This window comes from Saimiri boliviensis, chromosome 13 (assembly GCF_048565385.1).
Source record: "Saimiri boliviensis isolate mSaiBol1 chromosome 13, mSaiBol1.pri, whole genome shotgun sequence".
NCBI classification, from domain to species: Eukaryota; Metazoa; Chordata; class Mammalia; order Primates; family Cebidae; genus Saimiri; species Saimiri boliviensis.
In genome coordinates, this window is record NC_133461.1 from 62,167,555 (window position 1) to 62,185,489 (window position 17,935).

General features: G+C 37.5%; 1 protein-coding gene across 20 annotated transcripts in view; it reads right to left on the reverse strand.

Annotated features, from left to right (window-relative positions):
- Positions 1 to 17,935, reverse strand: part of EPB41L3 (erythrocyte membrane protein band 4.1 like 3) — a 223,820-nt gene that overhangs the window by 82,006 nt on the left and 123,879 nt on the right. For 19 of the 20 annotated variants that reach the window (XM_074383732.1, XM_074383735.1, XM_074383736.1 and 16 more), the window contains exons 2-3: positions 14,654 to 14,847; positions 3,848 to 4,045 (exon numbers count right to left, since the gene is read on the reverse strand). In XM_074383732.1, the coding sequence (XP_074239833.1) occupies positions 3,848 to 4,045; positions 14,654 to 14,847 (392 nt within the window). Of the gene's footprint in view, positions 1 to 3,847; positions 4,046 to 14,653; positions 14,848 to 16,580; positions 17,694 to 17,935 lie in introns of those variants that run through there. The other variant, XM_074383738.1, reaches the window with a different exon arrangement.

Genomic DNA, 17,935 nt, shown 5'->3' on the forward strand with positions numbered 1-17,935 from the left:
TTCATCTGTTATATTGCCTTCATTCTCAATTCATCTATAATTACATGTACTGGAGACACGGATTAGAGAAACAATTCTGCATCTTTCAGTCCGGTTTCTGTGTGTGTGTTTGTATATATGTTCTGTCTCTGAGTGGTATTAGGAAGGTGCATTGGATGTGATCTGGTGTGAGACAGCATCTGAGGAACCAGTGGCTTCCATAATCACACCTATAGTTTCTGCGGGAACCCTCCCATGGCAGTGCATACATCATCACAAGGTTGACAGCAATCATTCAAGACATTAATTTTCCTGCTAATTTACAATCTGACTTCCTATAACTTCTACCTTAGTTTTGATTTTTATATATAAAAGGTAGGATAACCCTTCAGTCACCACCTTTCCAAGTAACTGAGAATAGCTTTCCCATCCTCCATCAATCTTATTTTTTCCCTATTTAACACATGCTATTTCTCTAATCATTCCTCATATGAAGCCTTCCAGATCATTCACCATCCTATAATTCTCAGATGAATAAGTTCAAGTCAAAGTCCATTGTTCATATTATCATTATCAAATAGGCTCCACTTATTAAGAATATGCCATATCCCAGAAAGTATTCAAATAAATTATTTGCTTTAATCTTCTCAACAACGCCTTTCAAGGCCAGTATTTTCATCCTCACCTTTGTGTTGAGAAAACCTAGGTTCAGAAACTTTAACGAAGTTCCTTGAAACCACACGGGTTACCATTAGCCACCCCGGGTCTGGTAGCTTCAGAGCATTTATCGCGTGTGATTGAAACACAGCCCTGCAGGCATGATCTGTGCAACGCAGGGAACAGGATGGCTGGCTGCCTTCTGCAGACCGAACACTGCACTGCCACAGAAACAGCCTGTGATTACAAACTGGTTTTGACAACTGTATCACACTGCTGGCTCATGATGAGTTCGTAATGAACTTAAGCCTGAAGAGGAGTTTTACCCAAATTGTTACCAAGTCTGAATGCCCCTCTCACATACACTTTTCTACTTTGTACTTAATCTCGTTTATCAGAGTAAAGTTCAAATGTTAGCTTTCCTGCTTTGCTTCAGTGCCCCACACTGTCCATTTCATAATAAAACTGGATTCTCAGACTTGGGGTATTAATCTCTTTAAGTAAGCAATACAGGTTTTAAAGCTCTATATTGCTTAAAAAATAATTGTTCAGCTGTGCCTTCATCCAAGTCTTTGATACAGACTCAATTTCAAGAAGAGCCAGCGCTGAAGCTCACCTTTCCTGGGCAATGCTTTTCCTTCTCTGTTTACCTAGAATGCTCTGTGTATAGCTCACCAGGCAAGCTTTAATTTCCATTGTTTATATCAAAACACAAGAAATACTGTCACATGCTTTTCCTTTTTTTTTCGAGATGGAGTCTTGCTCTGTCACCAGGCTGGAGTGCAGTGGCACGATCTCAGCTGACTGCAACCTCCGACTCCCAGGTTCAAGCAATTCTCCTGCCTCAGCCTCCCGAGTACCTGGGATTACAGGCGCGTACCACCACTTCCGACTAACTTTTGTATTTTTGGTAGATACAGGATTTCACCATGTTGGCCAGGATGGTCTTGATCTCCTGACCTTGTGACCTGCCTGCCTGGGCCTCCCAAAGTGCTGGGATTACAGGCGTGAGCCACTGCGCCTGGCGTAACATGATTTTTCAACTAGCACCTCATTGTCTCCTTGAAAGTCACTCTACTTGATTTATAAGACATTTTTCTTATTCAACCAATCGGTTACAAATAAACCCACTGAACTTTACCATGTCCAAATTTCTCCATCTTCTTCACAAAGATGTCAGTCATGAACACATATTTTCTAATATCAATGTCTGTGGTGAAACTGAAAACATTCTACGGGCAAAAGTTTTTATATCCCAGAAAAAAGTTACTCTTAATCTGTCAAATGTATAAAAATAGTTTATTGTAAAGAAAGTAACTGGCCAAGTTTGCTGTGCCACTCAAAATGTTCAGTGACATTAAAAGAAAGGTAATTATAAAACAAAAATTTTGTAACCACAGTCATTATCTACAATGAATCTGAAGCAGAGATATAAATTAAATTTGACAAAATGTTCAATACTGCTTGTACCTGAGTCAGCCCTAAGGCATTATCCTCTCTGTGTGAAACACCATAAACTTTCTTCTAGACTCTTCCTTAGAAGACTCTGATAGCCAGAACTCAAATACTGCTAGTTTACCCAGTTCATTCTATTATACAAACGCAATCAATAGAAAGACTCTTCTCAAAGTTAAGAGGAAAAGTATCTCGACTTAGATCATTTTTTCCAGAAAATGTATCTATATTGAAAAAATATAGTATCTCTCAAGGTTACAAAAGTCCTGTAGGTTTCATAGTCAAACTCAGCTAGAAGTATATTACTGGAGCTGCCTGCTTCCAGAATTCACATCTAGATGAGTAATTGGACACGTTGGTCTAAGAAATTAAATAAAATCAAAGCCAGAAAAAGGGAAGAAAGAGTTTTGTGCATGGTCCTTGGGGATTCCTGTGGCGGCCCATCAATGTTTACAAGATTACAGCATAACTAAATTTTCTACAAATTGGTATAACAGACTAAATAATGTTGGATGTAAGACTTCATTTTCAAAAAACATAGATTTTTTTCTATGTTCCTGCAATCTGTAAAAATTTAGTAACCTACTTCTCATCCCCATCCTAAATGAATTCAACATGAAATGAATTTGAGTCTTCTGTTACAAGAAAAACATTAGGTGCATGAGTGTATTATACAAACTATAACAGGAATGATATGGGGGTTGGGGAACAGAAGAAGCAGAGTAAATGGGAACATGGGAAATAGGGTGGGCTTAGTATTAGCTGGCATGAGGAACGAGGAAGAGAAATATGTAAGGACACACACGTGTGCACTGACTGTGCTGCCTGGGACAGAGTCTCAGCACAAGCCTGAGGAAGGGTTGGACTGTGGAAGCACACGGTGGGAGGGGCTGGCTTGGAGAAGTGTGATACCTCCCTTCTTTATGACAAGGGCAGGAGCTGGGGGCAGGAAGAATGAACTCTTTGAATGAAGACATCGCATCTGAAATAGAATCACCTTGCTAAAAGTGCATGCCACTCCATCTTGGTGCACACACAGACAGGCTCCTAAAGCCTGCATTCATGCCCTGTGTGAATTTTCCCGGATACTCAGAGAACTCAACAATCAGCCATCTCCGCAGCTCCAGACAGGTTGTGTTCTCATCTGCTAATTTGGTCTTGACAAACATCTCTGACAAAAGGCATTCAACTGGCCTTTCTCTGAGAGGAATCTGTTCTCTTTACCAAGAAGAACAAAAAGTATACCCTTTTCAACTAAAGCTGCAATGCCCACCATGATGTGCATTTTAAAAATTACTCATTCTCTGAGCAAGAAAAGGTCATGGACATTTTCAAATTATCCCACCATCCCTACGTATAGAATTTGTAAGTTTTCTACGAAGTAACAAGTGACTTGGGCATACATTATGCAAAAAAAGATAAAATTCATGTAAATAATAGCTCACAGCCAGGATATTAAAGAAAAGTCTATTTTTAAAGCCTTCTAATTTTTTTTGTTCCTACCATATTGTTGAAGATTTTATCTTTTAAAAAATATAAGATCACATTTTACTTTTGGTTGTAACATTTTGAGACATTGTACATATTTTTAAGAATCTGATCCCGTTAGAGGCTTGGGAATAATTTTATATTTAGAGACTGGGTTTGAGTAATTTTCCAGAGTCCTAGAAAAATGAAGAGGCATCTTGTATATTTTATACCAACATTCACCAGCTTTCAATATCTAGGACAAAAACGTCTTAAGACACACACTTACCTCTACATCACAGGTATACTCTGAGCCATCTAGAAGTATCACTTTGCACTGCATGCTTTTAGGCTTTTTGACAATCTTTAATGGAGACCGAGAGAGTTTACTGCTAGATGATTTCTGAGAAAGTTTATCGTCTTCTAATTGCTGATATTCGAGCTGTTTTGCAGCTCTGACAGCAGATTCCTGTTCCTTGTCAGTGACCTGTGAAGAGCAAACAATCAGCAGTGTTCATTGCAAGATGGGAAATAAATATTGCATTGCTCATGCAATAGCACAGAACTGCTTTCTATTTCACAGAGGACAGAAATTGAATTAGGATATTAGGAATAGACATAAATATACAGATACTTATGATATTTGCCTAAATGCTGTTTGCCATTTAAATGTATTACTAAGGCCTTAATTCATTTTAACCCCAGGATTTACTTTAGAAGCATTGAGTTAGCAAATGCTATCAAAATCTCAACAAGCCAACAATGAATAAGTAATTCTTGACTTTTTAAAAAGCATTAGATAGTACAGCTAAAATATACTGTTTAGATTTCATCTTAAATGTTCTATTTTCTCAATTCACCAGATCCTTCTATACCCCATGACTTGTTATATAACTGTCTCATCCATATATATATAAGATATCTGATAACCTCTAATGTCTGGAGAGTTTCAAGTATTAATTTTTCCAGTAACTATACAACTGTTAAAATATTTGATTTAGCTCTCAATCAATTCAATGAAATCAGCAGAACTGAAATTCATCACAAAGTAATCCCTATGTCTGCTTTCCTTCACTGTAATGAGCCACTGTAAGAACATATCAAATCTGTCCCAATAGCTTTAATCTGCTTTCAAAACACAACAGACTAGTCCAGGCTAGATCTAAAACTGCAGAGGACACTTAAGTAACAGTAACATTCTCCCATAAACCAATCTCTTTGGAAATGTACACACAAATCTTCAACTATTCTCTGTACATCCATCTTCTATCTATTAAATGACCACCAATGGTAGTACTGCAAATTCAATCCTCGGGCCATGCCACCTCTGCTCCTAGTCTGCAAATATGTGCTGACAGTCCAGAGAAAGCTATGTACCAAAATTCTGCTTAGGGCTTTGAAATAAGCATGAAATTTTCTCTCCCGTGAGTATACTATCAGCCTGTTGCTAAAAATTCATGGGCTCAAAGGGTAAAGACAGTATTGATGGTTTATCATTTTAATTTTTCTATTAGCCTCTACAATTTTATAACACTAATATAATTACAAAGGTATTTGAGTATATACATTTTTTTAAATTTTAGGTATAGATTTCTGCTTTATCTTCATTTTCTATCTTGTTTTCCATCCAAAAGATTGCTAATACAGTGCTCTCCTTCAATCCTATCTTGCCCAGGATTTCAAGGTAAAGTCTTGAGAACTTCTTAAGAACTGAGAGAACAATCTGCTGAGCTTGTAAAAACAAAGCAACAAAAAACTGAATAACCAATCATAAAGGCCAAAATAGTTGAAAAAGCAAGTCTTAGCTTAAAAAAGTAAATAAACTAAATAAAACATGCTCTGGCAACTCAGTCCTACTTTTTTAACCAATGTCTTTCCTGTAGCAAAGTATTAAAATAGTGAGTGCAAGATAATCATAAAATCGTCATTAATTTTGCCCATGAGGTAATTTACAGAAAAGTTTGGTAACCTCGGTATTGTATATCAACAACAACAACATATTTATTAAGTGCTTTATAACTTACACAAATTTTGTACATTTAAGTTTTATTTTTATCTCTTCATAGGCAAAGGACATTAGAAACTATTAGTACATATTTAGATTTTGCCTGAAACCAACTTTTTCTGTGTAGCAAGAAAGATAAATTTCACTTTACCTCTACTAAAATAAAAACATCTGTATGAGAATAAGCTTTCTAGGTTACTTTAAATGTCAATTCCAGAGGCATCTTAAGCCAGCAACATTCAAAGGCTAGGCATTGTTTCTGGGAACACTGGAAACATGAACCCATCATTGAGACCCTTACATACTTTTTTTTTTTAAAAACTTTAAAAACTCTAAAATAGTAGACTAAGTCTCTCAAATGAAATGTCAATCACAGTCATATGATGCATCCTAATTTTAAACACTGGATTTTAGCAAATCCTCAATCTCATTTAATCCATAGCTCTATGGTATGGGTATTATTACCCTTCTGTGCATATAAGGAGAGAGAGACACAGGGAGCCTAAGAAACTTCCTCGAGGCATAAATTCAATGGATTTGAATGGAATTCAAATCCAGCCAAACCCACGTTTTAATCACCACTGTGTACCAAAATGTGCTTCATTTTACCTCCAACAGTTGGCTTCCTAGAATAAATCAAAGAATTTTGTGAAAGAATCTTAGAAATTATCTTTTCTGAACTCTTCATTTTGTAGATGAAGCTGAGGCTTGGGGACTTGCATGAGTTCTCTGAGGATGGGAAAATAACGACTAGAAGAGACAGGACTCTGAGGTTTCTGTCTTTTGCAGCAGCCAGTCATTTTTCCCTCTTATTGTCATTTCTCTTGTTTTGTAGCTGACTATAGATGATAAAGAAAGTATATTTAACTATGTCTACATATAAACAGTCATGCTTTTCTACAATTATCTCCCATTTTCATATTATTTCATTTCAGAGTAAACAAAATATGAAGGAAAAACAAAACATTTAGTTTAGTAATTTTAAATGTTTGAAGATTAAAAAAACAAAATAAAAAGAAAGCCAAGCACTACCATCATTTCCTTCACAAAAAGAAAACGTAAAAGGAAACAACGATGGTTACAACAGTTTCTTAGGTTTGTCTCCTAAGCTGGGATGGGATCTCCCCGCTCTCCATCACAATGCATCTGAGATCAGACAGAGCGGTTATTTATAGATTGAAAATAATTGCCACTATTAATATTGTTTAAAGCAGAACTTGCAACTTTCATTTTAAAATGGTTACACGAACCAGCTGGTTTCTTTCCTCCCATCCCTCCACAGAAAACCTAAAACAAATATACAGCACCAAGATTTTCACCAGCAACAACCCAGAACTCATATATATGAGGACAAAACAGATACCGGAGCCAAAAAAAAAAGGAAAACATCCATGCAGACGGTAGAAGAATTGGACTTCCACAGTCATGATGCCCTTCCCTCTGATTCTGCACAGCAATAAACGTGCAGAAAATCTTCCCCCAACTTACAGAAAAGTGAGACTGGAAAAGTGAGACTGAGGTGGCCAACCAGGTTTCCCACCTTCTTGAGCTTCCTTGAAGGAGACCGGTCCTTGCCTTAACCCATGGGAAAGAAGTGATGTGACTGCCTGAAGGAAGAAATATACCTGAGGACAGGTAGAAACAAAGTGGGTGGGACCACCAGCCTCAGTCCTGGACACTCTGCTCTGTAACGTGGCCAAAGGAGATGCCGAATCCAAGTGGTTGTTCAGCAGCACCACGCTGGAGGAAGACATATTCTACAGATGCCCTGGGCACAAATTCCTAGTCAGCCATCCCACATTGCCAGGATAATCCCTTTGGGACTTCCCTCATTCAGAACAAGCAGCACTCCCATCTCTTACTAGAGCCAAGGAAAATCTGGGCTTAAAGACCACCGAGGGCCAAAGAGGTGGCAGAGGACTAGCAGTTAAAAAAAAAGTCTAAGCAAACATATCCAATAAAAAACAAAACAAGCCAGACAGAGAAAACTGGAATTAAAAACTAATCCTTCCATAAAAATCACAGACACCTACCCACAGGAAACAAGAGCAAACAAGAAACTACGACCTCCCCAAAAAGACAAAGTGAAAATCCAGTGACAAACCCTTACAAGATGGTGATTTGTGAGCTAAGAATTCAAAACAACAGTTTTAAGGAAACTCATGAGCTTCAAGATAAAAATGAAAAGCAATAAATATCTAATATTTATTAGATACATCTGATGAAGAGATTGAAATACTTTAAAAAAATCAAAGAGAAATCTCAGAAATACATTTGGTAAACTGAAGAACTCATTAGAGGCTCTTAGCAGAATGAACCAAGCAGAGTAAAGATTCAGTGAGCTCAAAGACCAGCTATTTGAAAAGACACAGAGAAAAAAGAAAAAAGAGCAAAAAGGAGCAAAGACTCCATACAAGATACAGAAAATCATCTAAAAACACTAAACCTTAGAATTATTCATATTCAAGAGGCAGCTAAGCAAGAGCAAGGGGTAGAAAGCATTTTCAAAGAAATAATCACAGAAAACTTTCCAAAACTTGAGAATGATAAATATTCAGTTACAGGAAAGGCTGAGAACATCACACAGATTCAACCTAAATATGAATTCTACAAGGCAATAAACTCTCAAAGCTCAAAGACAAAGAGGGGATCCTAAAAGTAGCAAGATAAAAAGAAACAAATAACATGTAAAGGAGCTCCAATTTGCCTGGTAACAGACTTCTCAACGGAAACCCCACAGAGTGGAGTGACATTTTTAAATTGCTCAAAGAAAAAAAAAATGTCATCTAAGAATATTGCATCCAGCAAAATTATCATTCAAATACAAAGAAGAGATCAAATCCTTCCCAGCAGAATTAGAATCCTTCTAATTCATCACCACTAGACCCATCTTAAAAGAAATGCCAGAGTTCTTCAATCTGAAAGAAAAAAAACCACTAATGTGCAAAAAATAAAAATAATGTATCAAACCCAGTGGTAACATGTTATCAAACCCAGTGGTAAAATTAAGTATATGGATAAATCCAGAATATTCTATCACTGTACTTACTGTACTTGTGGTGTACAATGTACTACTACTACTACTACTACTACTACTACTACTACTACTACTGCTGCTGCTGCTGCTGCTACTACTACTACAACAATCATAACTCTAGTATGAAGCCCAAAAGACAACCTATCAAAAACAATATCTAAAGCAACCTGTTCAGAGATAGGTAATATTAAAATATGTAAATTGAGACAACTAAGTCAAAATGTGATGGGATGGAGTTAAAGTGTGTGTGTGTGCGTGTGTGTATGTGTGTGTGTGTGTGTGTGTGTGTGTGTTTTAAATTTGTGATCTAAGATAAGCTGTCATTTGTTTAAAATTACTTGTTATGTCTGTAAGATGTTTTTGGTAAGCCTCATGGTAACCACAACACAAAAACCTACAATAGATCCACTAAAAGAAGACCATGTAAAAAAGAACAAGAGGAGTCTCAATCAGAAACAGGCAGCAAAACGGCAATAACAGACTTATTAGTCCTTATCAATAGCTCTGAATGTAAATGGTCTCAATTCTCCAATTAAAAGGCATAAAGTGAGTAAATGGATATAAAAACAAGATCCAACTATATGTTATCTTCAAGAAATTCACTTCTCCCACACAGACCGAAAGTAAAAAGGTGGAAAAAGACATTCCATACAACTAGAAGCCAAAAAAAGGAGCGGACGTAGCTATACTTACGTAAGAGAGACTACAAATCTAAAACTAAAATGAGAAAAAGCAGGTCACTACATAATGATAGAGGGCACAATTCAGCAAGACGATACAACAATTATAAATATCTACGCACCTAATACCAGAGCTCCCACGTGTATAAAACATTCACAAATCTAAAGGGAGAAACAGACTGCAGAACAACAATGGTAGGGGACTTCAACACTCCACTCTAGATAACGGACTGATCATCCAGACAAAAAACCAACAAAGAAACAGTGGAGTTAAACTACACACTAGATCTAAAAGGCCTAACCAACATTTACACAACATTTCACCTAATGGCTGCAGAATACATTCTTTTCATCAGCACATGGAGCATTGTCCAGAACAGACCATATGTTAGGATGTTAGGCTATAAAACAGTCTGAACAAACTAAACAAACAAACAAACAAAACCAGAAATAAAAATCCTATCAAGTATCTTTCCTGATCACAATGGAATAAAACTAGAAATCAATAAGAGGAACCTCTGAAAATACACAAACCATGGAAACTGAACAACATGCTCTGAATGACCAAAGATAAGTCAGTGAGGAAATTAAGAAGTAAATTTTAAAAAATTCTTGAAATATAAATGGAAATGGAAGATACAAAATCTGTGGGATATAAAAAAGGCAGTACTAAGAGGGACGTTGAGAGTAATAAATATGTATATCAAAAAAGCAGAAAGGCTTCAAATAAGTAACTCAATGATACAACTCAAGGAACTCAAAAGGCAGGAATGAATCAAACCTATAATTAGGAAAAAAAGAAATAATGATGATCAGAACAGAAATAAATGAAATTGAGAACAAAAAAAAAATACAGAAGATCAATAAAACAAGTTGGTTTTTTGAACAGATAAGCAAAATCGATAAACCTTTAGCTAAACTAAGAAAAAGAGAGAAGACCCAAATAAACAAAATCAGACATGAAAAAGGAGACATAGCAACTGGGAAATAAGAAATATGAAGAATCATTAAAGACTACTAGGAACAATTATATGGCAACAGATTGGAAAACCCAGAAGAAATGGACAAATTTCTAGACACATACAACCCACCAAAATTGAACTGTGAAGAAACAGAAAACCTCAACAAAATAGCCATGAGTAATGAGATCAAAGCTATAATAAAAAGGCAGAGTGGCTCACGCCTGTAATCCCAGCACTTTGGGAGGCCAAGGCGGGCAGATCGCCTGAGCTCAGGAGTTTGAGAACAGCCTGGGCAACATGGTGAAACCCTGTCTCTACTAAAATACAAAAAAGTAGCTGGGCATGGCAGCGTATATCTGTAGTCCCAGCTGCTCCGGAGGCTGAGGCAGAAAAATTGGAACCAGGGAGGCAGAGGTTGCAGTGAGCTGAGATCGCACCACTGCACTCCAGCCTGGGCGACAGAGCCAGACACCATCTCAAAACAAACAAACAAAAAACGCCTTCTATCGAAAAATGCCCAGGACATGAAGGTCTGACTGTTGAATACCATCAAACATGTAAAGAAAACTATACTAAACCTACTCAAACTCTTCATTAAAAAAAAAAAAAATACTGAAGAGGAGGGAATACTTCCAAACTCATGCTACAAAGCCAGTATTACCCTGATACCAAAACCAGACAATGATAAAACAAAAACTACAGACCAATATCACTGATGAACACTGATGCAAAAATCCTCAGTTAAATACAGGCAAACCAAATTCAACACCACATTAAAATGGGGACTGAAAAGATCAGTCATCATGATCAAATGTTATTCATCCCAGGGATGCTTGCAGATGGTTCAACATAGGTAAATCAATAAACACGATACAACATATTAACAGAATCAAGAATAAAAACCATATGATTATTTCAATAGATGCCCAAAAAGCATTTGATAAAATTCAACATGCCTTTATGATTAAAAATCCTTATCAAAATCAGTATAGAAGGAACATACCTCAAAATAATACATGCCACATATGAAAAACCCACAGCTAGCGTTGTACTGAATTGTGAAAAACCGAAGACCTTTCATTTAAGGAGAAGAACAAGTAAAGGATGTCGACTTTCAGTATTTTACAACTTAACACTGGAAGTCCTGGCCAGGGCAACTGGGCAAAAGAAAGAAAGAAAGGGTATCTGAATTGAAAAGGAAGAAGCCAAGTTAGCCTTGCTCACAGATGACATGATCTTATACCTGGAAAAACCTAAAGACTCCACCAAAAAACTGTGAGAACCGATAGATGAATTCAGGGAAATTGCAGAATGTATCAACATACAACAATCAGTGGTGTTTAAATTTGCCAATAGTGACTATCTGAAAAAGAACTCAAGAAGCAATCTCATTCACAGTAACTACAAAATATAGAATAACTAGGAAGCAATCTAACCAAAGAAGTGAAAGATCTATGTAAGGAAAACTATAAAACTCTGATGAAAGAAATTGAAGAGAACACAAAAAAGTGGAAAGATATTCCATGCTCATGGATTAGAAGACTTAATACTGTTGAAATGGCAATACTACCCAAAACAATTTACAAATTCAGTGGAATCCCTATCATAATACCAATACAGTGTTCACAGAATTAGAAAGAAAGTCCTCAAATTTATATGGAACTACAAAAGACCCTGAATAGATAGCCAGGCATCCTGACTAAAAAGAACAAAGCTGGAGGTATCATACTATCTGACTTCTTAATTTACTACAAAGCTATAATAACAAAAACAGCATGGTACTGGCATAAAAGCAGACATATAAACCAATGGAACAGAATACAGAACTCAGATATAAATCCACATATTTAAGCCTCCCGGGTTCAAATGATTTTTGTGCCTCAGCCTCCCGAGTAGCTGAGATTACAGACATGTGCCACCACACTTGGCTAATTTTGTATTTTTAATAGAGACAGGGTTTCACCATGTTGGCTAGGCTCTCTTGAACTCCCAACCTCAGGTGATCCTTTATAAGCCCACAAAGGTGCCAAGAACATTCAATGGGGAAAGGACAGTCTTTTCAGTAAATGGTGTAGGGAATACTGGAAAACTATACGAGAAGAATGAAATTAGATCCCTATTTCTCACTCTTCACAGAAATGGATTAAAAGACTTAAAAATGTCAGACTTGTTACAGTGAAACCACTAGAAGAAAACTGGGGAAATGTTCCAGGAGACTGGTTTGAGAAGAGTTTTTTTGTTTTTTTGTTTGTTTGTTTGTTTGTAAGACCTCAAAAGCATAGGCAATCAAAACAAAAATACACAAATGGATTACATCAAGCCAAAGAGCTTCTGTACAGCAAAAGAAAAAACTAACAAAGTAAGCTATAGGAGAAAAAATTTGCAAAGTATCTACCTGACAAGGGATTATTAACCACAATATATAAGGAACTCAAACAGCTCAATAGCAAGAGAAAGTGAGATTTAAAAATAGGCAAAAGAGCTGAACAGATATTCCTGAAAGAAAACCAAGAAGAAATATGGCCAACAGGTATATGAGAAAAATGCTCAATATCACTAATCATCAGAGAAATGCAAATCAAGACCACAACTGAGATATCATCTCACACCAGGTAAAATGGCATGTATCAAAGAGACAGGCAGTAACAGATGCTGGCAAAAATGTGGGAAAAGGAGAAGGCTCACAAGCTGTTGGTGGAAATGTAAATTAGCACAGCCACTGTGGAAAACAGTATGGAGGTTCCTCAAAAACTAAAAATAGAACTATCATATGATCCAGCAATTCCATTACTGAATATACATTCAAAAGAAAGAAAATCAATACATAGAAAAGTCATCTGCACTCCAATGTTTACTGCAGCACTATTCACAGCAGCCAAAATATGAAATCAACCTAAGTGCTCATCAACAGCAGAATGAATTTTTTTAAAAAGTGGTTTATATCCACAATGGAATATTTTTCAGCCATAAAAAAGGAATGAAATCTTGTCATCTGCAGTAACACGAATGGAAGTAGAGGCTGTTATGTTAAGTGAATTAAGTCAAGCACCAAAAGACAAATACCAAAACTTCTTACTCATACATATGTGGGGGCTAAAATGGGATCTCATGAAGATGGGGAGTAGAATGGTGATTACCTGAGGCTGGGAAGAATAGGGAGAAGGGTAGGGAAGAGGAGTGATGAAGGGAATTTTAAAAAATATAAACATACTTAATACCACTCCACTGAACTGTACACTTTAAAGAGACTTTTTATACGTATATTTTACCTCAAATTTTTTTTCTTTTTTCTTTTTTTTTTTTTTTTTTTTTTGAGACAGAGTCTAGCTCTGGCACCTAGTCTAGAGTGCAGTGGTGCAATCTTGGCTCAAGCCTCTCGGATTCAAGTGATTCTTGTGCTTCGGCCTCCCGAGTATCTGGTATTACAGACGTGTGGCACCATGCTCAGCTAATTTTTGTATTTTTAGTAGGGACGGGGTTTCACCATGTCTCGAACTCCTGACCTCGGGTGATCCACCTTCCTCGGCCTCACAAAATCCTGGGATTACAGGCATGAGCCACTGCACCTGGCCTCAAATTTTTAATAAGTATAAAACTGGTGAAAAAAAGGCAAACTTGTAAATACCCTACGTAAAGAAATAAAATAATATGGTTGTAAATATGTAGTTGAATGTTGTGACTTCCAAAGATTTTCACTAATATGCTGATTATATCTCTTTTCTCAACGTCTTAGAATTTCTAGCTTGAAACACTTGTGACATATAAGAGGCCAATCACTTGTGGGGACTCCAGATTGCTTTACCGAAGACAAATCGGCACTCTAAAACATTCTGATTCCAAGTTTGAAGTTTTAAGAAAAAAGAAATTTAAATATAGACTTATTCAAGGCCCACATGTAAACCATACTTTAAAACTTTTAAAAGAAATGCATTATTCCTGACTACTCAAACATGTCCAGAGAAAAGAGTTGAAAACATAGGTGTGTATAGGGAGGGAAAGACCTACCTGACCATCCGCTGAAAGCAGATCTGCAATATTAGGGTCAGGGTGATGCCTGGGGAAATGCAAACTCACTCTAGCCCTCAGGCTTGAAAGACAAAACAACCACAAGCATAATTAAAGATGTCAGTTTGGTGTCTATCCCTCCTCTAAATCCAGATAGGACCAATAATCTCCAGTCTGGACTTCAGTGAATGTCGGTGTTTTAATTAAATAAAGGGAGTTACCAGGCAAGGTTATGGAATGTCACTCCCTGAAAGCCTTAAAGCACACACTTTCATCTTCCTGGGGCCAGAAGGGGAACGGCAGATGACCCCTCATAGCTGCCTCTAATGCTAACAGACTGAGGTTAAAGCCGACCCTGGAGCAGCTCGGCAAACATCGCGTCATTGGTTTTCTGGCCTGGGCTCACCTCCCTCCGCACCGGGGTGCTGTGCGCTGCAGCGGCCGCGAACTGCTCCAGGGCCTGCTGCTGCTCCTCGGTGGGCGGCTCCGGCCCGGGCGCTCCCGCGTGCCCCTGTGCTCCCACCGCTTCCTGGGGCTCGGCCTCCTGGTCCGGCTTGGATTCCGAGTCTGATCCAGACTCTGTCGTCATGGTTGATTGTTCTGCAAGCGGAAAAAAAGGAAGATCAGGTCACTCCATGCAGCTACCTTCCCAAGAAAACTAAGATGCTCACCGTGAACGGCTCAAGAGAACCACAAGGAGAGAGGGAGATGCTACGAAACCCCATCCTATTCCACGCAACCAACAGTCGACCTGTCAACTTCACCGCTGAGATGGATGCCCACCAGGGGCTCCAAACTAACATTTACCTAGGAGGGAAAGTTGATTTGTAATGATCACAGGCTTCATTCCTATTAGATTTTTGCCACAATGGATTGTTAAATGTCATTAAAGAAATGTCATAATAATTCAATATCTTACATTCAATTAAGAATTAAATTTGCTGTATCGCCTGCATATATATTTCAATCCCTGGGAAGGATGATCTAATAATGGAAGCATTCTTTTTCATTTCTCTCCTCCTGAGAGGAGAGGTTGAGAGGGTCCTCTCAACCCCTGAATCTATGGATACCTCAAGGAACAAATGCCTTTCCCATATGATTTCTCCTAATCCCGTTATCGCCCTTTGAGTTAGCAACTGAGCTACAACAGCAGCTTCTTCAGGGACCCAGGATCTGTCCCACTGGCCATACCTGGAGGGGCACGGGTAGTATCACCTCTCCTTCCCTCCCAAGTTAATTCTCATCTTCTTCCTGGCTTCCCCCTATTTCCCTTGAGTGTTGAAAGGTAAGTTTGTCTCCTATCTCATAAGGAACTCAAACAACAGATTTTAATATAAAATAATCTGCTAATACATCCTTTAAAAAGACCTTCTAAAATATGAACATCATATTCCCAAAGATTGCAAGTCAATATGTTTTAAGATTTTGTGCCTCAGTTTCCAGACATGCCAAATGGGGACAATGAACATGATAATAGCTAAAGAACTTATTTCTTGCTATTAGATTTTTCTCCAACTACAAAGACAAACCACTAGGTTTTTAAAGCAGATTTTTGCTCTAAGCAGCAAGAAAGCTGCTATTACGCCAAGTAGATACCATGTCAGTTTAAGCAATTTCTTATCTTAGGTATATGAAGTAAGTATCTCAAGTACAAATATGTCATTATTGTCATATAATTTCCCTTCCTAATTCTAATTTCATAGTAAAAATATGAGCAAAGGACTAGTGTAGTGCTTTAAGCAAACTATGTAATTGGTATAATACAGAATCATGTGAAAATAAAACGAGTAACTCTTAGCTTCTATCTTCACTATATATAGAAATTTCTTTAATAATTTGAAGAAGAAGGGAACATCATAAATACCAATCTATGTTATAAACTAAATGCTATATCTGTGTTTTCTATTTAAGGTTACTCTTCACAATCACCAGATATTCTGTTGAATAAAAGAGACATACCAATTTGGCATGTACTTAGTTGCCCAAAGCATATGTAAATATCAATCCAAATACAGAAAAAGGTAGTAATGCAAATAAAATAAACAAACTTTCTTTTTTTCCTGTTATAATACATTTTAGATTTTGAAGCAAATCTTAAAAGTAAGCATTATATTCTCTTTTGTATGCTTATCCTAGAAAGTGACATAAATTATATATAGAGAAAACAGCAGAGGAGGAAAGGCAGTAGAGCCTCTGATCAAATTCCACCTTTTGGAAAAGAAAGGATTAGCTTTAACAGTGAATTCAACCCACGAAACACTTACTGAGTACCAAATATAAGCCAAGCACTGCTTGTGACTTAGAAACAAGACTTATCTGTTGTAACCACTAACCCGCATCCCAAGGAGCTTCTAGTCTGTGCCAGAAATATTCCCCCCGGAATCCATTTCTCCATCTTCTTTAGGTAACTAAGCTTTCAGTTTTAGCAGGGGCCCCTTCACCCAGCTTGAGACTACAATGAGCTGTGGCTGTGTGATTAAGACAACAGAAGGAGACAACAGGAAAAAAAAAAGTATTAAATGTTTAGGACATCTTCATAAAGACAAAGCCACTTGCCCTAGATTTCCCTTTCCCATTGGCTGGATGTGCTGTTCTTAAACCCAGTCCTGGATATGTCACATTCAGGGGAATGACAGAGTCGCCCCCTCTGGCACGGTTCTGTAGATGACCTCATAGACTACCACCCACCTGTGAGGCAGAAATCAACAACTTTAGCTTGTGTTCACTTGCTCAGAAAGTTCCTAATTCTATTACCCGAGCAAATGAGTATCCCATGATTTTAGTGTTATCATCCTAGTCGGGAAATCATTTTGCATCTGCTTTTTTCTTAAATCCAGGACCATCTCCAAAGCAGAGAGCCAGCAGTACACAAGCTAAATAAAAATGTAAAATGGATAGAGCCCAACAACCACCTACCAACTATCTGAAGAATAAAATAAAGTACCATTACTTTTAATCTATGACTATACCATATAATACCTTACCTGTTATTTATCACACAAATCACAGCAGCTCATACCTCAAAATCATCTACTATGCCCTTGTGATGTATTTCCTAGGTATATTAATTTTTCCAGCACTATAGGCATAATATAATAAATGCAAATCATTGCTGTTTGGACCAATTTTAATAAAATAAAACTGTCAAGGCTACTGAGAGATAAAGTAATAAAACTTTAAAATGTATGGCTTTCTAATGCTGGAATATCACTAGAATCAATATCTAATTCCACATTTCTCAAAGGGCATAAGCTCTTATTATTCCTACAAATAAACCATTATAAATAACCTATATCAGCAAATTCTATTTTAAAATCCATTTCCTCTTCTCCACCCATATGCCAATGTAAGCAAGCAATAACCTGATTTTTAATGGCAAGCTATCATAAACATCTAAATACAATATGTCTGGCCAAGCTCAGTGGCTCACGCCTGTAATCCCAGCACTTTGGAAGGCCGAGGCGGGTGGGTCACTTGAGGCCAGGAGTTCAGGAGCAACCTGAACACCATGGTGAAACCCCGACTCTACTAAAACTTAACCAGGCATGGTACTGTGATCCCAGCTACTTGGGAGGCTGAGGCACAAGAGTTGCTTAAACCTTGGAGGCAGAAGTTGCAGTGAGCTGAGATCATACCACTGCACTCCAACCTGGGTGACACAGAGAGACTTTGTCTCAAATAAAGAAAT